The 21,864-nt window shown below is 38.9% G+C and overlaps 3 protein-coding genes across 4 annotated transcripts; 1 reads left to right on the top strand and 2 right to left on the bottom strand.

The window, feature by feature from the left end:
* Positions 1-930: 930 nt before the first annotated feature.
* Positions 931-4,743, bottom strand: LOC115431367 (histone H3.3). Its single transcript, XM_030151680.1, has 4 exons — positions 4,592-4,743; positions 2,896-3,039; positions 2,531-2,684; positions 931-2,444 (listed from the first exon to the last, which is right to left on the bottom strand). The coding sequence occupies exons 2-4, from the start codon at positions 3,021-3,023 to the stop codon at positions 2,316-2,318; spliced, it is 411 nt and encodes a 136-aa protein (XP_030007540.1). The 5' UTR covers positions 3,024-3,039; positions 4,592-4,743; the 3' UTR covers positions 931-2,315.
* A 685-nt stretch (positions 4,744-5,428) lies between these two features.
* On the bottom strand, positions 5,429-8,153 carry LOC115431368 (histone H3.3). The gene is made up of 4 exons (XM_030151681.1): positions 7,999-8,153; positions 6,850-6,993; positions 6,429-6,582; positions 5,429-6,340 (listed from the first exon to the last, which is right to left on the bottom strand). Exons 2-4 carry the CDS (start codon positions 6,975-6,977, stop codon positions 6,212-6,214), a joined length of 411 nt encoding a protein of 136 aa, XP_030007541.1. The 5' UTR covers positions 6,978-6,993; positions 7,999-8,153; the 3' UTR covers positions 5,429-6,211.
* A 319-nt stretch (positions 8,154-8,472) lies between these two features.
* On the top strand, positions 8,473-18,240 carry nop53 (NOP53 ribosome biogenesis factor). 2 transcript variants are annotated; one of them, XM_030151678.1, is made up of 12 exons: positions 8,473-8,880; positions 9,378-9,454; positions 9,989-10,085; positions 12,027-12,229; positions 14,759-14,814; positions 14,933-15,028; positions 15,250-15,351; positions 15,448-15,612; positions 15,725-15,900; positions 17,258-17,324; positions 17,750-17,826; positions 17,966-18,240. In XM_030151678.1, the coding sequence occupies exons 1-12, from the start codon at positions 8,612-8,614 to the stop codon at positions 18,024-18,026; spliced, it is 1,446 nt and encodes a 481-aa protein (XP_030007538.1). In that variant the 5' UTR covers positions 8,473-8,611; the 3' UTR covers positions 18,027-18,240. The 2 variants fall into 2 exon arrangements, with proteins under 2 accessions (XP_030007538.1, XP_030007537.1); XM_030151677.1 differs by having other exon boundaries at positions 8,479-8,880; positions 9,983-10,085.
* Positions 18,241-21,864: the final 3,624 nt, after the last annotated feature.

Raw genomic sequence — 21,864 nt, 5'->3', positions numbered from 1 at the left:
AAAACTGTATTTTTGGTTTGCCTTTTTTCCCTTTCCTTGAATAATAAAGACACAAAATTATCTTCATTCTCTACTGCATTCTCCACACTTTTAAAATCATTAACAGAGATGAATGTTTGGAGTTAAGTTTGGTGCATGGTCTGGAAAATGCCATTACATCTATTAAAAACACTTACAGGATTTCTAAACTGAGGCTGTTGGAGACAGTAAATGTGTTTTGTAGTGCAAGTTAAATGTTTTAAATCAGTTACAAGCTTTTGCAGGTGAGCTGTTGTGTTGTGACTGTTTAGACAAATGTACTTCAAGCCTTTTTTAAGCCTGTTGCGCAAAATGAGCAATTGAGAAAGCTGATCTAAAACTGATCCAGAGGTTTACCACCTCGTATGTTTTTGTTAATGTGTGTACATGTAAAGCAGGGGTGTCCAATCCTGGTCCTCGAGGGCCGGTATCCTGCATGTTTTAGATGTGTCCTTCTTCCAGCACACCTGACGGTCATTATCAGGCTTCTGCAGCGCTTGATGATAGGCTAATCATTTGAATCAGGTATGTTGGAAGAGGGATACATCTAGAACATGCAGGATACTGGTCCTCGAGTACCAGGGTCAGACACCCCTGGTGTAAAGCTTTTCATGTCTTCCAAAGCAAGAAACAGGACATTAGTTGCCATTGCAGTTATATAGTTAGTTCCTCGGCAATCTTAACTTTTATTGACTGGTTGTACTTCCGGTTGCATTATCATTTTTGTGCAAAATGCTCTTAATTGTGATTTCAGTTGAATCTGAAACTTCCAAGTTGGTTCCTTCATAACAGTTCCATCAAAATGGCATTTTTTTTCCACTAATGCAATTAACCATTAAAAATTACTGCATCTTTTTATATATACATTTTCTTAATAAAAGAAACTGAGACTAGAATACGACAGACAGGTGAGTGTGTGTAACATCCATTTATTACCACCTTATATGACAAATCTGGAAATTACAAACATTGCTTAATTGAAACATCATCCTTAACATTTCAAAAAAAAAAAAAAAAAAAAAAAAAAAAGAAAGAAAATCAAATTGAGCAAAAATAAAAATTAAGTTAAAAGGGTGACAAGTCAACCTGAGAAACGGTATACAGATGATCAACAGATCTGGAGAGAAAAAGAAGCAAAGGGGGGACGTATACAGAAAACATGACCATTATTACTGTCATGTAACACTGATTAACGATACATCTTCACATTTTAATCAGTTATTTTGCTTTAAAAAATTAGGTTCACACTTTGAGTACTTTGGGTTTTGGAGTACATTACAAACCTTGAGGAACCTTTACTATAAAAAGGTTCTTTATTAAAAAATATGCCATTGCTACAAAAATTATTTCTGACACCGTACTTGAGCTCAAACTTTGGTTTAAATAATTAGTTGAAACCAATCCAAACACCACAAAAACAGGTGAGGCAAAACTTTTTTCTGTCAGTTAGGAAAAGAGCATCTACAAGAGGATCAAACTTTGGTGCCAAAACCACTCAGTAGCGTCACATTTCAGTACAAAAAAATATTTCTGCTTTTTGTTTTTGTTCTTTGTGTTTTAATCTGATTCATCCCCCCGTCTCAGTGAAATTCACAAACAGTTTGCAGTGAAAAAAAAATCCCACGTGTGATGGTTATTTGAAAAACAAAACATAACAAATGACGGCAATGATCAATATGGTTATCAGAAATTAACCTTACCAAAGATGCTGATGGACTGTATACAATTTGAGGAGGTGATCAGAGTTCATGCAGACACAAACAGGGACAGAATACCAGCCTCCACCTTTGTGAGAAAAGACTAACACTGTCAATTCTTCTCCAGTAGAGGACAGGCCCCAAGAGAAGAGGATTAGGGAAGTTCTTCTAGCACCCTGCTGCAGAGAAGAGACAAATGCCCCCCAGCAGACTAAAACCCATCATCTCCTCCTGTCTGTCCCTTCCACATTTGCTTTGTTCATCCATGATTTTCTCCACGTTCATTCTCCGACATCCCCTCCCTCCCCAACAGTCAGATTAGAAACAGTGCAAATGAGATGTGTGCACATGAGGAGATCTCATCACCAAGAGTTGGTACATGCACAAAAAGAGAGTACCCTAGAATATGCTGCCAAGAGCACTAAGAAAACACGACTATACACTTTATTCATAATATAATCAGTTTTCCTCTACACACTACTAACACAGGGAGAGGGGGAGGGGGACAGGTGAGGAGCAGAGGGAAAGGGAGATGACAGACTGGTGAAGGGAGGGCAGGTAGAGGTGAGAAGGAAAAAGACCAAGAGGGGAAGACAGCGTTTAAGCGCGCTCGCCACGGATACGACGTGCCAGCTGGATGTCTTTGGGCATGATGGTGACACGCTTGGCGTGGATGGCGCACAAGTTGGTGTCCTCAAACAGACCCACCAGGTAGGCCTCGCTAGCCTCCTACAGAGAGTAAACATGTTTGAGAATTTGGAAACAAACGAAGATTTAGATTAACCTTTTTAATGCCTAAAAATGATGCTGCTGACCTGCAGAGCTCCAATGGCAGCGCTCTGGAAACGCAGATCGGTCTTGAAGTCCTGGGCGATTTCTCTGACCAGACGCTGGAAAGGCAGCTTGCGGATCAGCAGCTCAGTGGATTTCTGATAACGACGAATCTCACGCAGAGCCACAGTACCTGGCCTTCACAATGCATTAAAAAAAAAAAAAAAAAACTAAGCCAGGTGGGGGCAATTTGGTTCTAGAATGTCTTCTGTATACTGGAGACATTAAACCTGAGGCACACAAAGCATGAAACCTACTATATATACAAAAATCAGTTGTTATGGAACTTTTATATGACAGTAGTCTTGTCTAACACTTGGTGACTGGGAGTTATTTTTCCCAGTCTCACCTGTAGCGATGGGGCTTCTTGACACCACCAGTGGAAGGGGCACTCTTGCGAGCAGCCTTTGTAGCCAGCTGCTTACGTGGAGCTTTACCTCCAGTAGATTTACGGGCAGTCTGCTTGGTACGGGCCATGGCTCCTGCGAATTACCTATAAAAAGTTTTAAAATATTATAGTATATTATACAGGGTTTGCACACATTTTTCAAGGTCAAATTCAAGCTATTTTCAAGCACTTTTAAGGGTCATATTCAAGTTTTTTCCAGCGCAGCACCGTATCACTGGGGTAAAAGACATATCTACAGGAATACATATACTCAGTTATTTTTTTCACTTTTTATTACAATGATCTACAATGTGTTGTGCTATAAACATCTAAAATTATTTGTCATATTAGCAAAAAGTTTAGAAATTAAAGCAGAACACAAAGTTTTATCCAAAAAAGGGAATCCACTTGGTGATCTTCAGACACACTTGCACTGAGACAAAGATTAAGATAAAAATGTACCTGGAGTTGATCTGAGAGCACATGTTAATTTTCTTCTTTGACATAAAGTTTTATTTTTCGAAATGTATCACCTCTCTCTAAGTATCTTTGGCTTGCCATCTAACCTGGTACAGTTAATATTAAAAGTAAATAAGTAAATCACATCATAGAGTTAGAATTGCAAGCACTTTCAAGCACGTCAACTAAAATACAAACACTTTTCAGACCTTGAAAACAAAACACTGAAATTTAAGCATTTTCAAAGTCTTCAAGCACCTGTACAAACTCTGATTATAATATAGAAACACAATCGCAGAAATGTGTGACGGTCTGATGAGTTATAGCACAAATTTTGAGCATAAGTTGTAGTTTCAAAGGTTAGCTCTGTTAACTCATTAAAAATACTTTCCTTACATCAATTATACACTTGGTAAGAGATAATAAGAAGTACATGTTTCACATTTTCATTTCATTGATTTGATATCACTGTACTGTAGGCAGTCACTAAAAAGTTATTCTAAACAGAAAAAGAATAAGGTTTTCTTTATACGTTTTCTTCATTTTTCATTGGTAAGCAACTTGATTTAAGTGAACTTTTAAGGTAAGTAGACACACAAAACGTTTCTATGGTCATCAGCCTGAAAAACATCAATCAAACTTGAACACTGATCCTGTTGGCTAGTAGACAAATAAGTTTCTATAAATATTGCTTCTGAACCAATCAGCTTGTAGAGTCTGAAAAATGGGCGGGTTTTACAGCTGGATTCCACTGTTGCTAGGACCGCCTACCCCGCTCTGATGATGGCGGCGGTTTGATGCGCAAACGGGATAAAGACCCAGGGCAGAAGAGCACAGGAGTAGCACGTAAACAACTTAAAATTTAGAAACAACCGCTATCGTAGCGTGCCGGAAAATGAGTAAACAATATAGAAGACATTTCAAGGAACTCATAGATGGGCACAGGCAAGACGTACGGTCCCTAACGGCTGCGTAGAACCGAGCTGAACCGGCGCATAATTTGAAACAGAATTTCCCCTCATCTCAACGGCCGCGGAAAAGACTGCATTTCACCGTCGTTTCGACAGCCGTGTTTGTTATTTTCTCACCCGACAAAAAGAAAGCTTTTCTCTGTCAGTTGTACCTAAAAAAAAACATTTTACAACTTGAAAACACAAACTTCACTGACAGACACAGAAACGTGTTTGGAGAGGCTTACCTAGAGGAAAAGTGTGGGTTCAAGTCTTGAGAAACGCTTCGCTTGTCTGTATTTTCTTCTTCGTATCCACAATGGGAAGCAGCGTCCAGCGGGAAAATGGCCGCCGCGTCAATCATCTGTCCCACAATGCAACAGTGTTCACAACATTTGTAGTTTGTTTAGTCCGTTTGACACCCAAGTCAGCACTTTGAATAGAGTTACTTTAACTGTGTTTTAGGCAAATCTGACCGACACGATGTTTCACATTGCACAGCGGTACATGCCCTGCTCTGTTTTGTTTAAGTTTTGTCTGTACTCAGTTGCGACGTGACCGTTTGGGGAGAAAAACGAAAGTGGTTGAAAAGTTAGTCGGACTGCGCAGTTTGTTTTCACGAGCGTCTGAGAAAGCATCGTAAAAGGGAATCCTGTTGCAAAAATAATTATTAAAGAGAGTGCATCAACATTTTAACATTACTCAACTTTCAGCTCACACTTTCATTTTCCCACCTGCATCATGGACATGGATCAAAACTAATTTTACAGCTTTTAACACTTATATCTAGTATTTTATGAAATGTCAAAAATAAAGTAGTAGAGAGTGTAATGTCTCTTTTCACATTTTTTGTAACAAATAGAGCAAATGTGATTTGTTTATGTGGAAGCAGATTTAGATACTATACTGTATGACTAAGTTGATTAGTAAGATACTGTGTGTATAAACGCATGAGTAGATAGAACATTTCTCTTAAATGTATCGGCAAGTACGTCAAAACTGTACTACAGTAATTGGCTGTATTCAACTCCTGCCACTAACACTGCTCCACTGTAGACTGTGCACTGAACAACCCTCAAATCCCATAGTTTAACCACAAGAATCTGTTTATTATGTTTGTATGTGAATTTCAGAGTACAAATATTCTGCTTTCAAAAATGACTGAAAACATAAATCAAAAACACAGTAGAAAAAAAGGTTATCATAACAACCTGAGAGAGGAACAAAAAGTCATAACATTACCTGGACATAATTGTGGCTGAAAATTAAAATATGATCAACAAAGGTCTGCTACATATATGCCGCTGTCAAACCATGCAGTGTCATCATAGCACAATGACGTTTCTAAATGACGACCAGAATCAAACTTATTTTTTGATACACTGAACAGTAGAAATACACCATTATTGTAAAAAAAAAAAAAAAAAAAGACAAATCACTACGTCTACAACAAATTTCTATAAAAAAAAAAGAAAAAATTCAAAAGACCCATTATATCAATGTATGTGTCCGTTGAAGATGAAAATGTCTCAACCTTAATGCTATTTTCTATTTGCAAATTAGATCACACACTATTCTTGGCTTGCAAAAACACCCTATTAATAAAGATAACAAGGCATTCCTGTGAGCTAGCTATTTAAATGTGAGGAGTGTAGCTGTGATTTAAATTTTCAAACATACATGAAGATATTTCTAAGATAATTCTGCTACTAGTAGCACCAAAGAAGACATGATCACACATTTACGGTTATCACAATCATATGATATATATATTGAACCTTAAACCAAACTACTAAGTACAGAGGAAGGAAGGGATGGAAAGAGTGGTCAAGGGATAAGAGGATAGCACATAATAAATCAGAAACATTTTAAGCGCGCTCCCCACGGATACGACGTGCCAGCTGGATGTCTTTGGGCATGATGGTGACGCGCTTGGCGTGGATGGCGCACAAGTTGGTGTCCTCAAACAGACCCACCAGGTAGGCCTCACTAGCCTCCTGCAGAGAGTACATCATGTTTGAGAATTTAGAACCAAACAAAGATTTAGATTAATCTTTTTTTAAATGCATAAAAATGATGCCTGACCTGAAGAGCTCCAATGGCAGCGCTCTGGAAACGCAGATCGGTCTTGAAGTCCTGGGCGATTTCTCTGACCAGACGCTGGAAAGGCAGCTTGCGGATCAGTAGCTCAGTGGATTTCTGATAACGACGAATCTCACGCAGAGCCACAGTACCTGGCCTTTAGAATGGAGGCAAAACATTTTTTTTTTTTTAAATAACATACAAAATTTTATGTTGGAGAAGTATATTGTAGTTTTAAGCTTGTCTGACTATTCTCCACCCATTTTTCCTCAAATTCAGTAAAACAAGTCAACATTTCATGATTTCTTAGTATGTAACCAGCAGTATATAAACAAAGAGTTAGAGGAAAATTCAGTGATTCATCTAAGTTCTAGTGTGTGTTTATGTTTTCTACTTCTTCAGACATGGTAAGGTGAACTGTCACCTGTAACGATGGGGCTTCTTTACACCACCAGTGGAAGGGGCACTCTTGCGGGCAGCCTTTGTGGCCAGCTGCTTACGTGGAGCCTTGCCTCCAGTGGACTTTCGGGCAGTCTGCTTAGTACGGGCCATGGCTACTACAGGTCACCTGCATGAGAATAGTTTGCATCACTTTAACTCAAATTTAATTAAACAATGTATTTCATACATAAAGGTAGTATTCAATATTTTGCATAATTTATTGAAAGCATAATGAAATAGAATACAAAGAAACCATGCACAGACTCGTGTTGTGTATCTTGGAAGTGAAGTGAGATGGGGATTTCCAATTGTACGCATGACGATTTGAGACATTACGTCAACATGACAGATAGTTTTGCTCTGAGTGGCCTAGATAACAAATCATCAGCGCGCAAACATTTTCCAAAGCATTTTCAAGGTAGCTTATGCAATAGTTGAAGCCAAAGAAGAACAGCTTAAGCATCCAATCGTTGTGGGCCTCTTTCTTGTATTACCCAATCATTTCCCGTATACAATAATTTGGGGCGGGATGTTGTGGACTTGACTACCAATCATAATGAGATGCTCACTCGACTGGCCCCGCCCCTTACGCTGCGAACGTGGGTTTGTTCGATTCTGCGGAGCGGTTCTCCCGGATGCTCACGAGCCTTTAGTTTTTTATTCAGAATGAGCTATTTTAAAAGAAAACGAACCAACCCCGCCCCTGCAGGCTGACCGCAAACGGCAAAGTAACACACCTAAAGATGATGGCTGGCTGCTGGCTACGAGAATGTAAACGGGAAGGAAAAATCGCTATAGAAAACGAAGAGGGTGATGATAAAAACGAGCGACGATTACAAAAACTACGGCATGAAAGCGGAATATACTTTTTGAAGTCGACACTAAACATGTCAAGGGATCGTTTGATGAATAATGTTTGGTCAGATGACACCTCACTTTAGGCGCATTTCCGAGTAAAAAACGGGCACATCACAAGTGCTTTTTAGGTCCCTCACTCCCCGAGCAGGCAGATAATAGCTCGACTGCCCTGCGTTGTATTTTTCACCGAAAATAAACTCAAAAACACATTCATCCGAGAAATAACGTATCATCAAACGATAAAGTGAAGTTTTATTAAAGTGATGTTACTTACCTTTGAAATTTTACTCAACGATTGCAGCTCAAAAATAGGAATTTATTCTTGACTCTCTAAAGCGTTGTTCTCGCAATAAAATGAAGGGAGGAAAAAAAAGGAAAAAGAACATAGGAGTGCGATAGGAGACACGTTACCCATAATGCATTTGGGACAAACATACTACATACAGGCAGCAACATGATAACTGAGTGACCACATTTATCTATAATCCCACGCAACAAGTTTTATTTAATCCCAATTTTGGACACTTTTTGTAGTTTGTGTTCCTTCTTTTTAGTTTTTAATGTTATTTCGAAAGAATTCAGGTATAAGGAACCTACTAGTCAAGACAGAAAAAAGGAAATAAGATTCACATTCAGCTTTTCAGATTTAAATTTACTATCACTTTTACTTTTGTTTTTTAATTTTTATTTTTTTTAAATGTTAACTTAGTTTTTAATACAACTATAGCTCGGTTCTGTCATATGTATGTAAATAAAAGTTAATCCTCATACCCATATTATAAAGAAGAATACGGTAGGAAAGGACTGCCATAAATGATACAGTGATTAATAAGTTTAAACTTTTATTTATTGACAGCTTTCCAGTTCTTACTTTATTAGTCCTGTAGATGGCACTACCTCTCTACCCAGAGCGCGACTCTCAGAAGAAGAAGAGCGAAATTCCCTTCTGTTTTCCCAACATGGCGGCGGCCAGAAGGTTGAAACGCGTGGTTGCTTCACAACCAGGTTTTTTACCTATAAAATCCCCGTCGGAGCCAGTAAGTACCCGTAGGAAACGTGTAAACAAGAATAGGAAAAAGAACTGGAATAAATACAGCGACATAAATGATGTAGAGGAGTTTCTGGAGGACGTCAGACTTCAGGAGAGGACGACAGGGTAAGTGAAGCAAACGTGATGCAGTTTGATGCTAATGTTACTGAAAACTAAAACTATGTCAAATTAAAGATGATTTTGTTGCAGGACATTTTATGTGTTCTTGATGCCTTTCCCAACAGACCTGTGACAGGAAAATCCTTTGCCTTTGTTTATGGATAGTTTAACTTCATCAGTCATGATTGTTGATGCCTGGTCTACAGTGGTTTTCTGCTTATTTTGTAAAATTATATCATATATTTCAACGGTGTTCATACACCAGTAGTATTGGATGATAAATGACTGAGATCAGTGAGTCGCTGCGGTCACTGGTCAACTGTGTTCTAGCGTGTTTTATGTTGCTACAAACTTTGGAACAATGGTCTCAAAAAGAAGTGTGGCTGGTGAATATAAATCTAACAATAAGTTAAATAATCAATATTTCCAGCCACAAGTGTCAAAAGTTGAAAAAGAAAACATGAAGACCAACTGTGTCAGTCTCTTCTTTCTTTGTTTTCCAGGGGCCTGCTTTCAGAAAAGACAGATGACAGTTTGTTCTTTTTGGATGCTGGACAACCAGAGAAAGTTGAACAGGAAGGTAAATATATGATTGCACTGTGCCAACCAGTAAATAAACATGTCCTAAAATCATGTAGACAATTAGAAAGAATGGCATCAATATGTAAATCTGTGGCTCAGCATTTCTTGGAGTCATGTCTAACTTAAATACAGGGATTCCTGTCTTTTTATTAAAAATATATATATTTTCAGACATGTCTAGGTGATTAAAAAATGTTTATTGTAGGGTTTCTTGTGATATGCAAATTATTTCCTGTGTCATGGTTGATGGCTTTTTTGTGTACATGAATTGAAGACAAAACATTATCTCTCTTGTTACCAAATCACACAAGATGTATTAAAGAGGAAATGTCTCCAGAGAAAGTAGATAGGAGGCCTAGTCTTGATTTAATGTTTTTGGCTTTTTTTCCCTTTCAATTTTTGTTAAGCAAAGTCTTAATTTGTTCCAGTGTATTTCTAATCTTAGCAGTATCCTCTTCAGACGTTTTTTCTGTCTGTTTATATGTCTGTGCTTCAGTAAAGGGAATTCTTTCTTTCTCTTGTGAAGCACCAGGACCAGCCGAAGGGAAGAAGAGGAAAGGCAAAGCATCCCGTCCTCTGAGGATAGATCTGATACTTCAGCATGATTCCCTTGTCCCTCCTCCTAAAGAGTGAGTATTTATGTAAGCCTTTATGCCTTAGTTCTCTCCTAGAAATGTCACTAGAATCATAATGAACATATAGTGAGCAGTTGACATTAAAATATTGAAAGCTAGTTTCATTTTTCTTAATGTTTGAGCCCTGTGTCCAGTGATGATCTCATCCTTGCGCTCCCAGTATTTCCTTCTTGGAAATGTGAAGACCAACATAGAGGAGCTCAGGAGGCTGTTGTGTGAACAGACTCCTGGGATCTGAGGACATACAAAGGACACTTTTCAATTTCTTGATGTTGACTCAGTTCCACTGAGTGTTTTTACTTTGGTTAGTTTTCCATCAGACAGAAGTAATATCACCTTCACTCCACTCCTAGTGGATCTTAGGCAAAAATATTGCTGTTTAGGAATTGCAACCATTTTTAACAAAGTCCCTCCATTTTCAGAGGTAATTAGACATCTTATAATAAGCAGCTTCATGTCAAGGTATGTCAAGTTCCCCACTTATTCTATGGCAGATAAATTAGATAAGAGGTCTGTAATTGATTCCAGATGTTGAAATTTGCAGGTTCAAAGAGCTGTCGACGCAAGTAAAGGAGGCTGTCATTCAGCTGAAAAAACAAAAGAAATCTATATCAGAGAGAGTGTGAAAGCTTTGAGTGTAAGCACATCAACAATCAGATACATTCTTAAAAAAGAATCTACTGATGAGGTCAGCAACATCAGATGATGGAAGACAAATAAAGTGGATTATCATAGAATTCTTTCGTTGGTGAACAACACTTTTACAACATCCACCCAAGTCGAGAACACATTTGAAGAAGTAGGCGTGTCTTACTCAAAGTCTGCAATCAAAAGACACTGTCATTAATGTAAATATAGATGGGTAACAACAAGGTGCAAATCACTGGTAACACTCAACAAGAAGGCCAGTTTAGAACTTGATAGAAGACATCTGAAAATGCCTACCCTAGTTCTGGAGAGACACTCTGTGGAGAGTTGAAACCAAGATTAATTTGTACCAGAATAAAGATAAAAGGAAAAGTCTGGTGAAGGAAAGAAGCTCATGCCACGTCATGTGTCCAACATGGTGGAGGCAGTGTTATAACACAGGCATGTATGGCTGCCAGTGAAACTGGGGCACAGGTGTTAATTGGTTTTGATAGAAGTGATGGGATGAACTGTGAAGTATACAGGATTATTCACTCTGCTCAGATTCAGCCAAATGCTGCAAAACCGAAAGGACTTCAGGAGTGTAATGACCCAAAACATACTGCAGAAGCAACTCAAGGGCTTTTGACAGTAAAGTAACCTAGTAGAGCATGCTTTTCAGTTACTGAAAACTAAACATGAAGAGAGAGAGCCCCACAAACAAGCAGCAACTGAAGATGTGTGTAATACAATTCTGGCAAAGTGGCTCCAGGACGAAACAGTGTTTGGTGACATCCATGCTTTCCAGACTTCAGTCAGACTGCAAAGGATTTTCATCCAAGTAATAAAAACAAGCATCATATGTTTAATGACCGTAGTTTACCAAATTACTTTTGGGTCTCTAAAAAATGGAGGGACATTCTAAAAACAAATGGTTGTAATTCTTAAATGGTTAATAGAACATTTTTATTAAACCATTTCAAAGCCACTGTGTTGGTGTACAGAGGCAAAACTACAAAATTTGTGTTACTGTTCAAGTACTTACGGAAGTTGCAGTACATTAAACAGATACTATATCTGTTATGGAAAACAGCACGCCTTGTATCAGACATAAATGAAATCTATTTAATTCAAGCTGGTACAAGACAGTGGACAAAGCAAAACACACACTATGTTGTAGACCGTATCAAATCCGAACTCTCCTGATGATCCAGTATTCATCACTTCTACATCATACCTCATGTCACCTGCCTGCTTTTTCCACTCTTGCCACACATCATCCATTGATCATCTTTCTTTCTTCCCCAGTGTGCTGGCCTACCAGCAACCAAATGCCAAAAAACTCCGTCGCATTGCCCAGAAGGCCGAGCAGCTGGCAGCCAAAGGCGTGGTGCCACGGAGACAGAAACAGCTGTTGAACAGACGGCCTGTTGAGAGGACGGTCAAGAAGGCAGTGACTGAGGCCAACAACAACCCAGACAGAGACTACTATGACATATGGGGACAAGAGTGTGAGTGGTTTGTGTGCCTGGACTTGTAGGATGGGAGCTGGATGATCAATAATTAAACAAAATCAAAAATTTCTGTTAAAAAAAAAAAAAAAAAAGATAGCACTTTGGCAGTGAAGATCAGAGATAGTACAGTTTTCTAACATTTCTTCATCTAAAATAGCCTAAAAGTTGTCATTCCCTTGAAAGCACATTATGATCAGAGTAGTCTGAAAGAAGATGTCTCCCAGGTTTACTTCTTTTATCTAAATCCGTAGATATTGGCCTATTTAGGGTGTTCATTGCAACACAAGACACAGTATGCTTATTGTAGAATGATCTAGAATCTTGACAGCTGCCTTGACAGCATATGTCATAGACTGGGACATCTGAGCAGAAACTTCAAATGTGTTGAGCAATGCACCACTCTGCAACTCTTTTTATATTGTCTTGTCTTGTATTGTCTATTCAGGATGGGAATATTGCACCCTCTACACTCCTGATGAAAATCTTAAGACCAGTGCAGAAATTGCAAGAATTTAAATATTGCACTGTTGGATCTTAAGAAGGTTCTAAGTAGAGTTTCAAAATGCAAAAAGTAGAAATGGGTGTGAGACAAAAAAAAATTTGAGAAAGCAATTTACTGAAAATGACAATTAAACTGAAATGGGCTGTTCATCAGCTGATCAGAAGTTTAAGACCACAGGCTTTAAAAGCCAATATCTGTGCAAACGTGGATTCAGTGTAATTTTCTGTCAGGTATTCACACTGTCATGACCTGATGGTAAACGCAAAAAAGCTTTCTCTTTTTGAATGTGGTCAGATTGTTGAGCTGCATAAGCAAGGCCTCTGGCAACATGCCATCGCTGCTGAGGTTGGACGCAGTAAGGAAGTCATTTTGAATTCCTTAAAAGATCCTCAGGGTTATGGAACAAAAAGGTCAAGTGGTAGACCCAAAAAAATTTCACTGGCGCTGAGCCGGAGGATCTGATTGGCTGTCTGTCAAGACATGGGACAATCCTCAACCCAAATTAAGGCAGTTACTGGTGCCGACTGCAGCCCAATAACCATCAGACGGCATCTGCCAGAGAAGGGCTTTAAAAACAAAAAACGTCTTCAAAGGCCTCGTCTCCTCCGACACCACAAAACTGCCTGTTTGGACTTTGCAAGAGAGTACCAAACACGGGACATTGAAAGGTGGAAGAAACTTTTATCCTCTGATAACAAAATGTCACTGTGATGGTCTTGATGGCTTCCAACATTACTGGCATGACAAGGAGATCCCACTTGAGATGTTTTCTAGGTAGTGGCCCAGTGAAGGGGGCGCCATCATGATCTGGGGTACTTTTCCTTCAGTGGAACAATGGTGTCAAACGGCTAAAAGGCTGGCTATGTGGAGATGTTGCAGGGGACATCCCTCATGACTGAGGGCCCCCGTCTGTGTGCTAATGACTGGGTTTAAAAACAGGTCAGCGCTGCAGTTCACAATGCCCAATGCCTGACGAAGGACTGAGAACAGAGGAATAACATCAGTCTTTTGGACAATTCTGTGTGTTCCCCTGATCTAAATCCAATTGAGAACAAATGGACATCAGTTCTAGACAGTGGATTCAAAATGACTGTCTTACTGCATTCAACCTCAGCGGTGATGGCACGTTGCTAGAGGCTTTGCTTTCAAAGAGAGAAAGCTTTTTTGCATCAGGAGGTCATGACTGTGAATACCTGACACAAAATAACATTGAAGCCACATTTTTGCACAGATTTTGGCTTTTAAAGGTTGTGGTCTTAAACTTTTAATCAGCTGATGAACAGCCTATTTCAGTTTAATTGTCTTTTTTTGAATAAATTGCTTACTCCAAATTTTTTTGGTCTCACTCCCATTTCTTCTTTTTGCGTTTTGAAGCTGTAATTAGAACCTTCTGAAGATCCAACAGTGCAAAATGTAAATTCTTGCAATTTTTCAACTGGTCTTAAGATTTTGATCAGGAATGTATTCTCCTGTCCATCTATAATGAAATGTATGAAACACTGTAGCTGTTCTGCCTTTAACCTAGTCAGCATTGAGGAAATCCAGTGTGACACTTGATGACATTTTAATGTGCATAACCCATAACAACAATGGGGAGCTAACCACCAGGAATCTAAAGACTATTGCCAGAATTGTACATTCTGGAAATATGTCCTGGTGTGTCTATGATAACACCACACTCCAAAGGGTCAGGTTTACATGGAATAAGAAGACGGGTTTGGTGGGTGTAATCCATGAAGCTGCCTCTTGCTTCTTGTGAATTAGGGAGACATCGAGGTCTGGGAGGTTTTTATTCTGTGAGCAGGTAATGAAAGCAGTAATGGTAACAAACATGTTTTTGTGACATCATGTGATGTCTGATTTCAGAATGGCCTGCTATGTGAAGTCACACAATGGTGCAACACTATGTCAATACAAAGACAACATAATAATGGTCCAGTTAACAACAATATAGCTAGATCTGTGTAAAAAATATTGTATTATATAAGTGCATAATTATCAATGTGTTTTTGTTTGTGATGCAGCCAAAGATTCAGGAGACCCCTGGTACCTTCAGCAGACCCGCAAGAAGCTTGTAAAGGTGAGGATTAATATTAATGTGTGACATTTTAAGGACAGTTTTAAAAAGGAACAGTTTACAGCAGTGGAGTTTTTTCTGACCTCATGTGGCTGCAAACACGGTTTGTCACTGTTGTCAGCGTCCAGAGAAATTGAATGAGAAGCCGTCTGTGTTGCCCGCTGTGGAGGTGATTGCTCCTGGAGGATCATACAACCCAGACTTCTTCTCCCACCAGGTAACACACACCTCTGCACACTACAGATATATTATTGCCCTACAGATAGTGGTTTTAGTCCAGTAATCATGATCTGTAATATAAACTTGTACAATGCTCAGTCTTCATATAATGTCTTTGGTGGTATTTGTCTTTCCTCACTTTGCTTTGTAATGTCTTTAAACCAACACGGTGATGGCTAATGTTTCTTTTTTCCCCCCTCCCTCACTCTGTGAACTCAGGCTTTGCTGCAGGAGGCACATGAAGTGGAAGTGAAGAAACAAAAGGAGGAAGACAAAATAGTGCGACAAATCACTGTCAACAAAGAAGACACCGCTACAGAGGTACGTGATCAAACCTGCTCTACCATCTCCTTTCAGCTAATCCTTCAGCAGGCACAACACAGATCACTGATTTTGTTGGATGTATATTTTCTGCAGGAGACAATCTTCCAGGAGCAGGTGGAAGGCCTTGTTGAAGAGGAGAATGAAGAAGAAGAAACGGCTCCAGATGACGAAGAGGAGAGTGTGGTAGTAGGAGCCATTGCAGTGGCAGAGAAGAAGACTGAGAGACAGAGAAAGCGACAGAGGGCAGACAAAATCAAGGTACATGGATAAGATATGTGTACAACTGAACTATTTATTCACACAATGATTTTTTTTTTGTTCTCACATTATCAGAGCACTAGTGTAATAGTATTTTTAATTCCCGTTCTAGGAGCAGCAGCGGCTGGCTGACCGACGACAGGTGGACCAACGGCAGCAGCTCTTCCAGCTTCGTTCCATCAAAGCCTCCATCAAACAGCAGGAAAAAGCAACTGCAGTGAGACAGATAAAGCGCAAAGTTAAACAAGAGGCTCAGAAGGCCCAGCCCAGACGCCTCGGCAGACTCAAGTACATACACTCATATCATATCATATCATATCATATCATATCATATCATATCATTCTCTTCTTGAAACTGTCCTATATAGTCATAGGTGACATGTAGGGGACAATTATAGTCACTTACCTCATACAAAGTTTGAAAACTGCTGTCCTTTAGTATATTAATCCTGAAAATAGTTAAAAGTAGAGCAATATTCAAGATCTTGGCATTAAAAGAATGTATTGAGTACAAAGATTTACTTTAAATATTTTGTTTTTTAAGGACTTCAACACTTTTTTCACAAGTTATTGAAATCAGAGCAGTTTTAAATATTTTTGATATTGTAATTTTTAACCATCCAAACACATCACCTCTAATGTGTTCATTCAGGCAGACATATGATGCAGAATAAATAATATAGTTATAATGGAAAGTACCCAGTTCAAAGTGTTTTTCAGCGACTTCATTCTGATCAAAGTCCCGGTGTTAAATGTTTCTTATAATCAGCCATGTTAGCATTTGATCACCTGTCACCTGTGTTAGCATTTGATTTTGTTAACTTTAAAACCTGACATGTCATCGCTGACACACCCTGCAGATATGCAGTTTGGATGGCTGTAACTGTTTCATTGTTTATGCAATTGGAAAAATTCCAATTTTTTCCGAAACCTGAGACATTGCACATCATAGGTTTTATTGGGTCACTACGGTAATTTCACTCATCCCTGTACTAGAAGCTGAAAAAGAAGCCATTTTCACAGTATTATAACATGAAGTAAATTGTAAATGCCTGCTAGATTTTGAAAGAGCTGAAAAAAAAGTGCTCTGGAAAAATGGGCAAACAGACTCACTCACAGCATATTTTCTTACCTTTTATTTAGTCAAAATAAGAAAAAAAGTCCAGGTGGACCATTTTAGGCTTACGGTTTAGAGGGTTAATGGCGAATGTGTCGCGAATATTAAGTTTGAGCTGTGATTGACATACTGATGTTCCCTCCCTGGCTCATTTATGTGAATAAGGCAGTTAGTAAAAAATGTATGCGCTAAGGTAAGTCTAGCTGTAAACTAAAACTAAGACTCTAAAGGCAATTACATATTTTGTAAGACTGGGCCCAAAGGAACACTAGATTTGACTCTCATGTAGAAAAACTTTGTGAACCCCTCTTTTACTGAACAAAGTGAACAGATCATCTCAATTTTACACATGACACCCAGACTAACACATTCACATTATAAAACCTCTAACATACATGTTTTTATTCCTAATATCACTTAGAGACTGTGTATTATATTATGACCCTGTGCTTTTTTCTGCTAGGGGCAGTATGTGCTCAAATGTGTTGATCTCTCCTCATAAACAGTTGTTTTTGTCCCTTTTTGCAGGTTCCAGCCTCAAGACCTAGAGGTTCAGCTGAGTGACGAATTGGCCGGCTCCCTGCGACAGCTCAAGGTACTTCACAAACTTCTTGAATATGTGTTTTGTCAACCACTTTGACCTTTGCCAGTGAGGACACTGTATTTATCTGTAATGAGTTTCGGTTCATTTGGTGTGTGTATTATCTTCAGCACTCTGTATTGTCTTATTCTAAGCTTTATCCCACTCTCTAATACTGCAGCGACCCACTTTCCCCAGAGGGATCATTATAATTTCACTTTATCTAATTGCCAGCGGAAAATTCCAAGCGCTTCTCTCTTATCTCCAACAATTATGTGTCTGAATAATACCTAAACCAGCCTTTGTGATGTGAATGGGATTTTATAATTTGGGTGGGAATTGTGAGCTGACTTGGGGCTGAGTGACATGGTCTCACATGGATTTGTCTGGGTTTGTCTGTCTCTGTTCCTTTCCCCTCATGTAATGCTGTGACTGTACAGCCAGAGGGCAGCGTCCTCAAGGACCGCTTCAAGAGCCTGCAGAAGAGGAACCTGATTGAACCACGAGAAAGAGCCAAGTAAGGACCTCTGTCACTATTACATAACATGTCATCAAGGGTAACAGTGATCTACAGATTCAGAAGGGTCATATTGACTATAATTTCAGCTGGTGACCGCCTGCCTGTCTCTAACACTCCTCATCTCCTTGCCTCTTAGGTTCAAGAGGAGACATAAAGTGAAGTACGTAGAGAAGAGGGCTTTTAGAGCGATCACTTAATGCTGCCCACTGACCATAGAAGACGGACAACATTAAACTCAAATCCAACACGGAGCCGTGTATATACGTACCAGTGACTGACTGTTTGACCCTCTGTGACCACGCCTGTGAATAAATTATACAGAAATCTGTTATAAGCAGACAAAGTACTGAAGATCATTCTGATGGATTTCCTGTACATGCATTTATCATTAAAAATATTCATTTTCACAATAATATTCAGGTAATATTTGTTGTATTACATGTTACATTTCATTACTGTGCCGGGTCTGCTGAGGTCAAGTGTCAGTCACAGTCCTGGTCACACATGAGCACAGACTTGGAGCTTAGGTTAATGACAGCCTCAGCCATATGAAGTGTGAAGATGCACTGCAGGGATACTGATCTGGATTATCTCTGATATTTCTGAAGGTTACAAAAACAAGAGTCTTGTGGAGGGTTTACAACATAATATGACATTTGGCTGTGTTTGATCAGTTTTTAGTTTTCAGAGTTCTATTATGACCCATTTTTCTATATATGATGTCTACTTTTGATGCCAGGACCTTTTGTGCTTAATGATTAAAAAGTTTAGTAAAGAAGCTTCTGATGTTAACTATATGAGTTTATAAAATCTCCATAATTGGATTATTTAATTAAGCAGAGTTAGAAGTAGATTAATGAATGTCTCAAAAAGCAGACAGATGGGCTAGAGGAAGTTGGCATGTGATAATTGATTCCAACCCGCTGGCTTAAAACCATAATTGCCTTCAGTGTCCTGGTGTGAAAAAGGACACACACACACACACACACACATACATTTGGTCCCAAGTGCCTGGAGGTACGCCAAAGCTTCTTATCCTGTTAATCAGTGTGAAAATGTAAGCTTTCACATTTGCTGTCTGCAGAAGCCCCCCTACCCACCCACCCATCCACCTTTAGTGTTTAAGTGCATTGTGGGTCTCAGACCACCTCTCAGTTCAGCAGCTTAACATGTTTCTGCCAGCTACCTGCTGATGAATTAACCTACACAATCATAAATCCACTGAGTTCCCATGGAAACAGATCTACTTAGAACTGTGCAAACTGCAGAAAGGTGCATAATTGCAGACCTTAATTACCCACAATACATTGACTTACTTAAATGTACGAAGTTGAAACACTAGAATCATACAATTGATCCCACAAGTATATGGGAGCTGAATCACTTTTTTGTGCCTGTTATGAGGGGCAGCGAAATACTGTTCCTGAGCTTTAGAGTAGTCAGCCTTATGATACCAGTTTACAATACAAATGATTTTCTCACCATAAAAAAGAGAAACCATTCAATTCCAGTAATGCAAATGGAAATATACAGAAAAGGAAGATAAAAGGTAAATAAAGAGAAATTAAATAAGTAAAATTAGATATCTAAATACAAGCAGAGGATGAGTTGAACCAGTTCATGTACATGTACGTAAAGGGCTCTGAATTGTTTTCTATGACCTGTGAATAGAGTGAGTGGGTCATATTAAGTATCTTTACTCTTAAAATTTCCAGCTTCTCACCAGGTTTAAATAGTTTGTAAGTCAACCATATTCTGAAGAAACTGTCCATAAAGAATATGTGATCTTTTCTAAATGTAAGTGTACTTTCACCTCTCATCTGATTAGCAAGAGCTGGAGCCTTCACCTATTTGTCATGTGTTTTTTATGTTAATGAAGGTGATTTTTCTGTAAAGGTGAAAAGACCTAAAAGATGTTTTGCGAGTTTGATTTGTTAAAGCCCTGTGGTGACACTACTACGTAAGTTCTCAGCCTGAGGGCCCCTGAATATCCTTCACATGCAGATTCTGTACTTTGTGATATGGCATTGGATGTAGACATTGTCAAAGTTACAAAAGGCAAAAAGCAAGAAAATAAAGGATGGAAAACATAGAACTTAACTGGAAAGCTTTTCATAGTCATACATATTTAAAACAGCAGTGCTTGATAGTTTTTGGCATCTTTGTTGGGAGACATTCCATCATTAACTTTTGGGATATTGCAGTCTGAGGGATTTAAAAGGGAAAAATATCCTCCCATTTCTGTGGAGTTTGTTTTTGGGGATGCAATTGGCATTGAAGTGACCAACCTCTGATTACACTCTGTCATTTGTGACTCTACTGGTCTACTGTTGAGTGGCTCCATTTTTCTATAATAGCGTGAAACAGCATGATGTCATCTGTCTTTTTTATTAAGTCTTGATTTGGTTTAAGAGAAAAGCACTGCAGAAGGAAGAAGGTGATAATTGGTGTTATTATTTCACAATGATTGCAAAAAAAAAACTACTTGACTGTTTTTCATGAAAGTTGGACAAAGGAAAGAGAAGGAAGGTTGGGAAATGATAAAAACAGAACATTTGCTGGAATCATTTTCCTCTTTACAGCAGAGAGCACTTTACCTCTAGGCTAATTTATAACTAAGGGGCAGGGAATATGACTTGAGAGTGAAGCCAATGTAAAAATATCTTAAAGTGTAATACCACTGATTGCAATAAGATGCTGGTCACCAAAGGGCCTTGCCCCCATACAAATACATTAAACTCTCTAAAACTATGAAGTAATGTCCTTTGGGCCATATTTGAAGTATTCTTATATTAATATTTTTCATTTGAAGGCAAGTAGAAACTTTGATTTCTGTAATACTGGGCTTTTATTAACTCCCTTGTCCACCGGGTTAGATGCTGAAAGCTTATATTTAGTAAAAAAAAATCCTTGACAGACATCTCTATTGTAGCTGTAGTTATTAAGTTACACTAACCAGAATGTCAAATATTCAGGAAAATGTGTGGTGATATTTGACAGTATCAGTAAGTTAGTGTTTAGCATGAGCTCACCCATCACCCCTTGCTCTCCCTTAGAGATGCCCTTTTCTCTAAATATGGTCACTTATAGCTGCAAAAAGAATAAGGTGACAGCTGAAATGCAAACTCTGCACTTGGTCGGCTATACCGTCTGTCATCCAGGTTACCATAGCAACAGTGAGTTACACTAAGTAACGACTCCAATTGACAGGAAGGAGGAAAAACCTATGTCATATGTGTTTTGTTAATGGTCTTAGCAGCAGCTTGTGCCCTTCTAGTTAGAGTATATTTAAGTGTTTTTGCATAAATATGTTCTCGACATGTTCAGAGCTGTCAGTAACCTCACGAAAACATTAGGACGTAGGGAATATTCTAGTGTTGTGGGTTTTCTCCAGCTGGCGGTAGACTGAATCCAAATTGTTTGTGTATTTCGGTTTTCTTCTTTCTCCTCATTTCGCCTTACTCGCTTCACGTGTGAGGAACACTGCTGCCAGATTGTCTTGGCATGGATTGGGATGGATTACGATGTGTGTGTGTTGTGCAGTCACTCATTACTACCCTGAGAATAGATTACTACTCCTCTGGTCCGGGGAGCTGGGGAATGCTGGAGAAAGCCACTCACCCACACTGCATGGAGGTAGTGCTGTAAATGTGACAGTTTTGCATGTCAACCTTGTGTCCTCCTGCCTGTCTCACCTCTTCACTGTGCAGATACTGTAGCTTGGCACACATAGTGGCACGTGAGGCACATGTGCAACAGCTACCTCTAGCAAGTCATCACCACACCAACCAGAACGGTACAATACACATCTGGAAACAGAGGTAAAATGATGATGATCAGCGGTCTATTATGAGCATTTATTATTTTCTAACATTCAGCTGCAGCCTTTTGTAAATCTTCATTAAATGTTGGTTTAAACAACCAAACAAAAATCTGTTTGTGTGTGTAAGAGAGAGATCCCATCCTCTGAGTAAATTACTTTAAAATCTTCATGACTGTTGCTAATTCCATTTCCATCACACACTCATTCCATCA

Source organism: Sphaeramia orbicularis, chromosome 13 (genome assembly GCF_902148855.1).
Source record: "Sphaeramia orbicularis chromosome 13, fSphaOr1.1, whole genome shotgun sequence".
NCBI classification, from domain to species: Eukaryota; Metazoa; Chordata; class Actinopteri; order Kurtiformes; family Apogonidae; genus Sphaeramia; species Sphaeramia orbicularis.
The sequence above is the reverse complement of the archived record's forward strand: the minus strand, read 5'-3'. Positions and strand labels throughout refer to the sequence as shown.

Coding starts and splice junctions, on each gene's coding strand:
- LOC115431367 (XM_030151680.1), bottom strand. CDS start 3,023: ATGGCCCGTACCAAGCAGACTGCCCGTAAATCTACTGGAGGTAAAGCT. Junction 2,685..2,895: donor AAGAAGCCCCATCGCTACAG/GTGAGACTGGGA, acceptor TGCATTGTGAAG/GCCAGGTACTGTGGCTCTGC. Junction 2,445..2,530: donor CTGCCATTGGAGCTCTGCAG/GTCAGCAGCATC, acceptor TACTCTCTGTAG/GAGGCTAGCGAGGCCTACCT.
- LOC115431368 (XM_030151681.1), bottom strand. CDS start 6,977: ATGGCCCGTACTAAGCAGACTGCCCGAAAGTCCACTGGAGGCAAGGCT. Junction 6,583..6,849: donor AAGAAGCCCCATCGTTACAG/GTGACAGTTCAC, acceptor TCCATTCTAAAG/GCCAGGTACTGTGGCTCTGC. Junction 6,341..6,428: donor CTGCCATTGGAGCTCTTCAG/GTCAGGCATCAT, acceptor TACTCTCTGCAG/GAGGCTAGTGAGGCCTACCT.
- nop53 (XM_030151677.1), top strand. CDS start 8,612: ATGGCACTACCTCTCTACCCAGAGCGCGACTCTCAGAAGAAGAAGAGC. Junction 15,352..15,447: donor AAGAAGACACCGCTACAGAG/GTACGTGATCAA, acceptor TATTTTCTGCAG/GAGACAATCTTCCAGGAGCA. Junction 17,325..17,749: donor GCTCCCTGCGACAGCTCAAG/GTACTTCACAAA, acceptor GTGACTGTACAG/CCAGAGGGCAGCGTCCTCAA.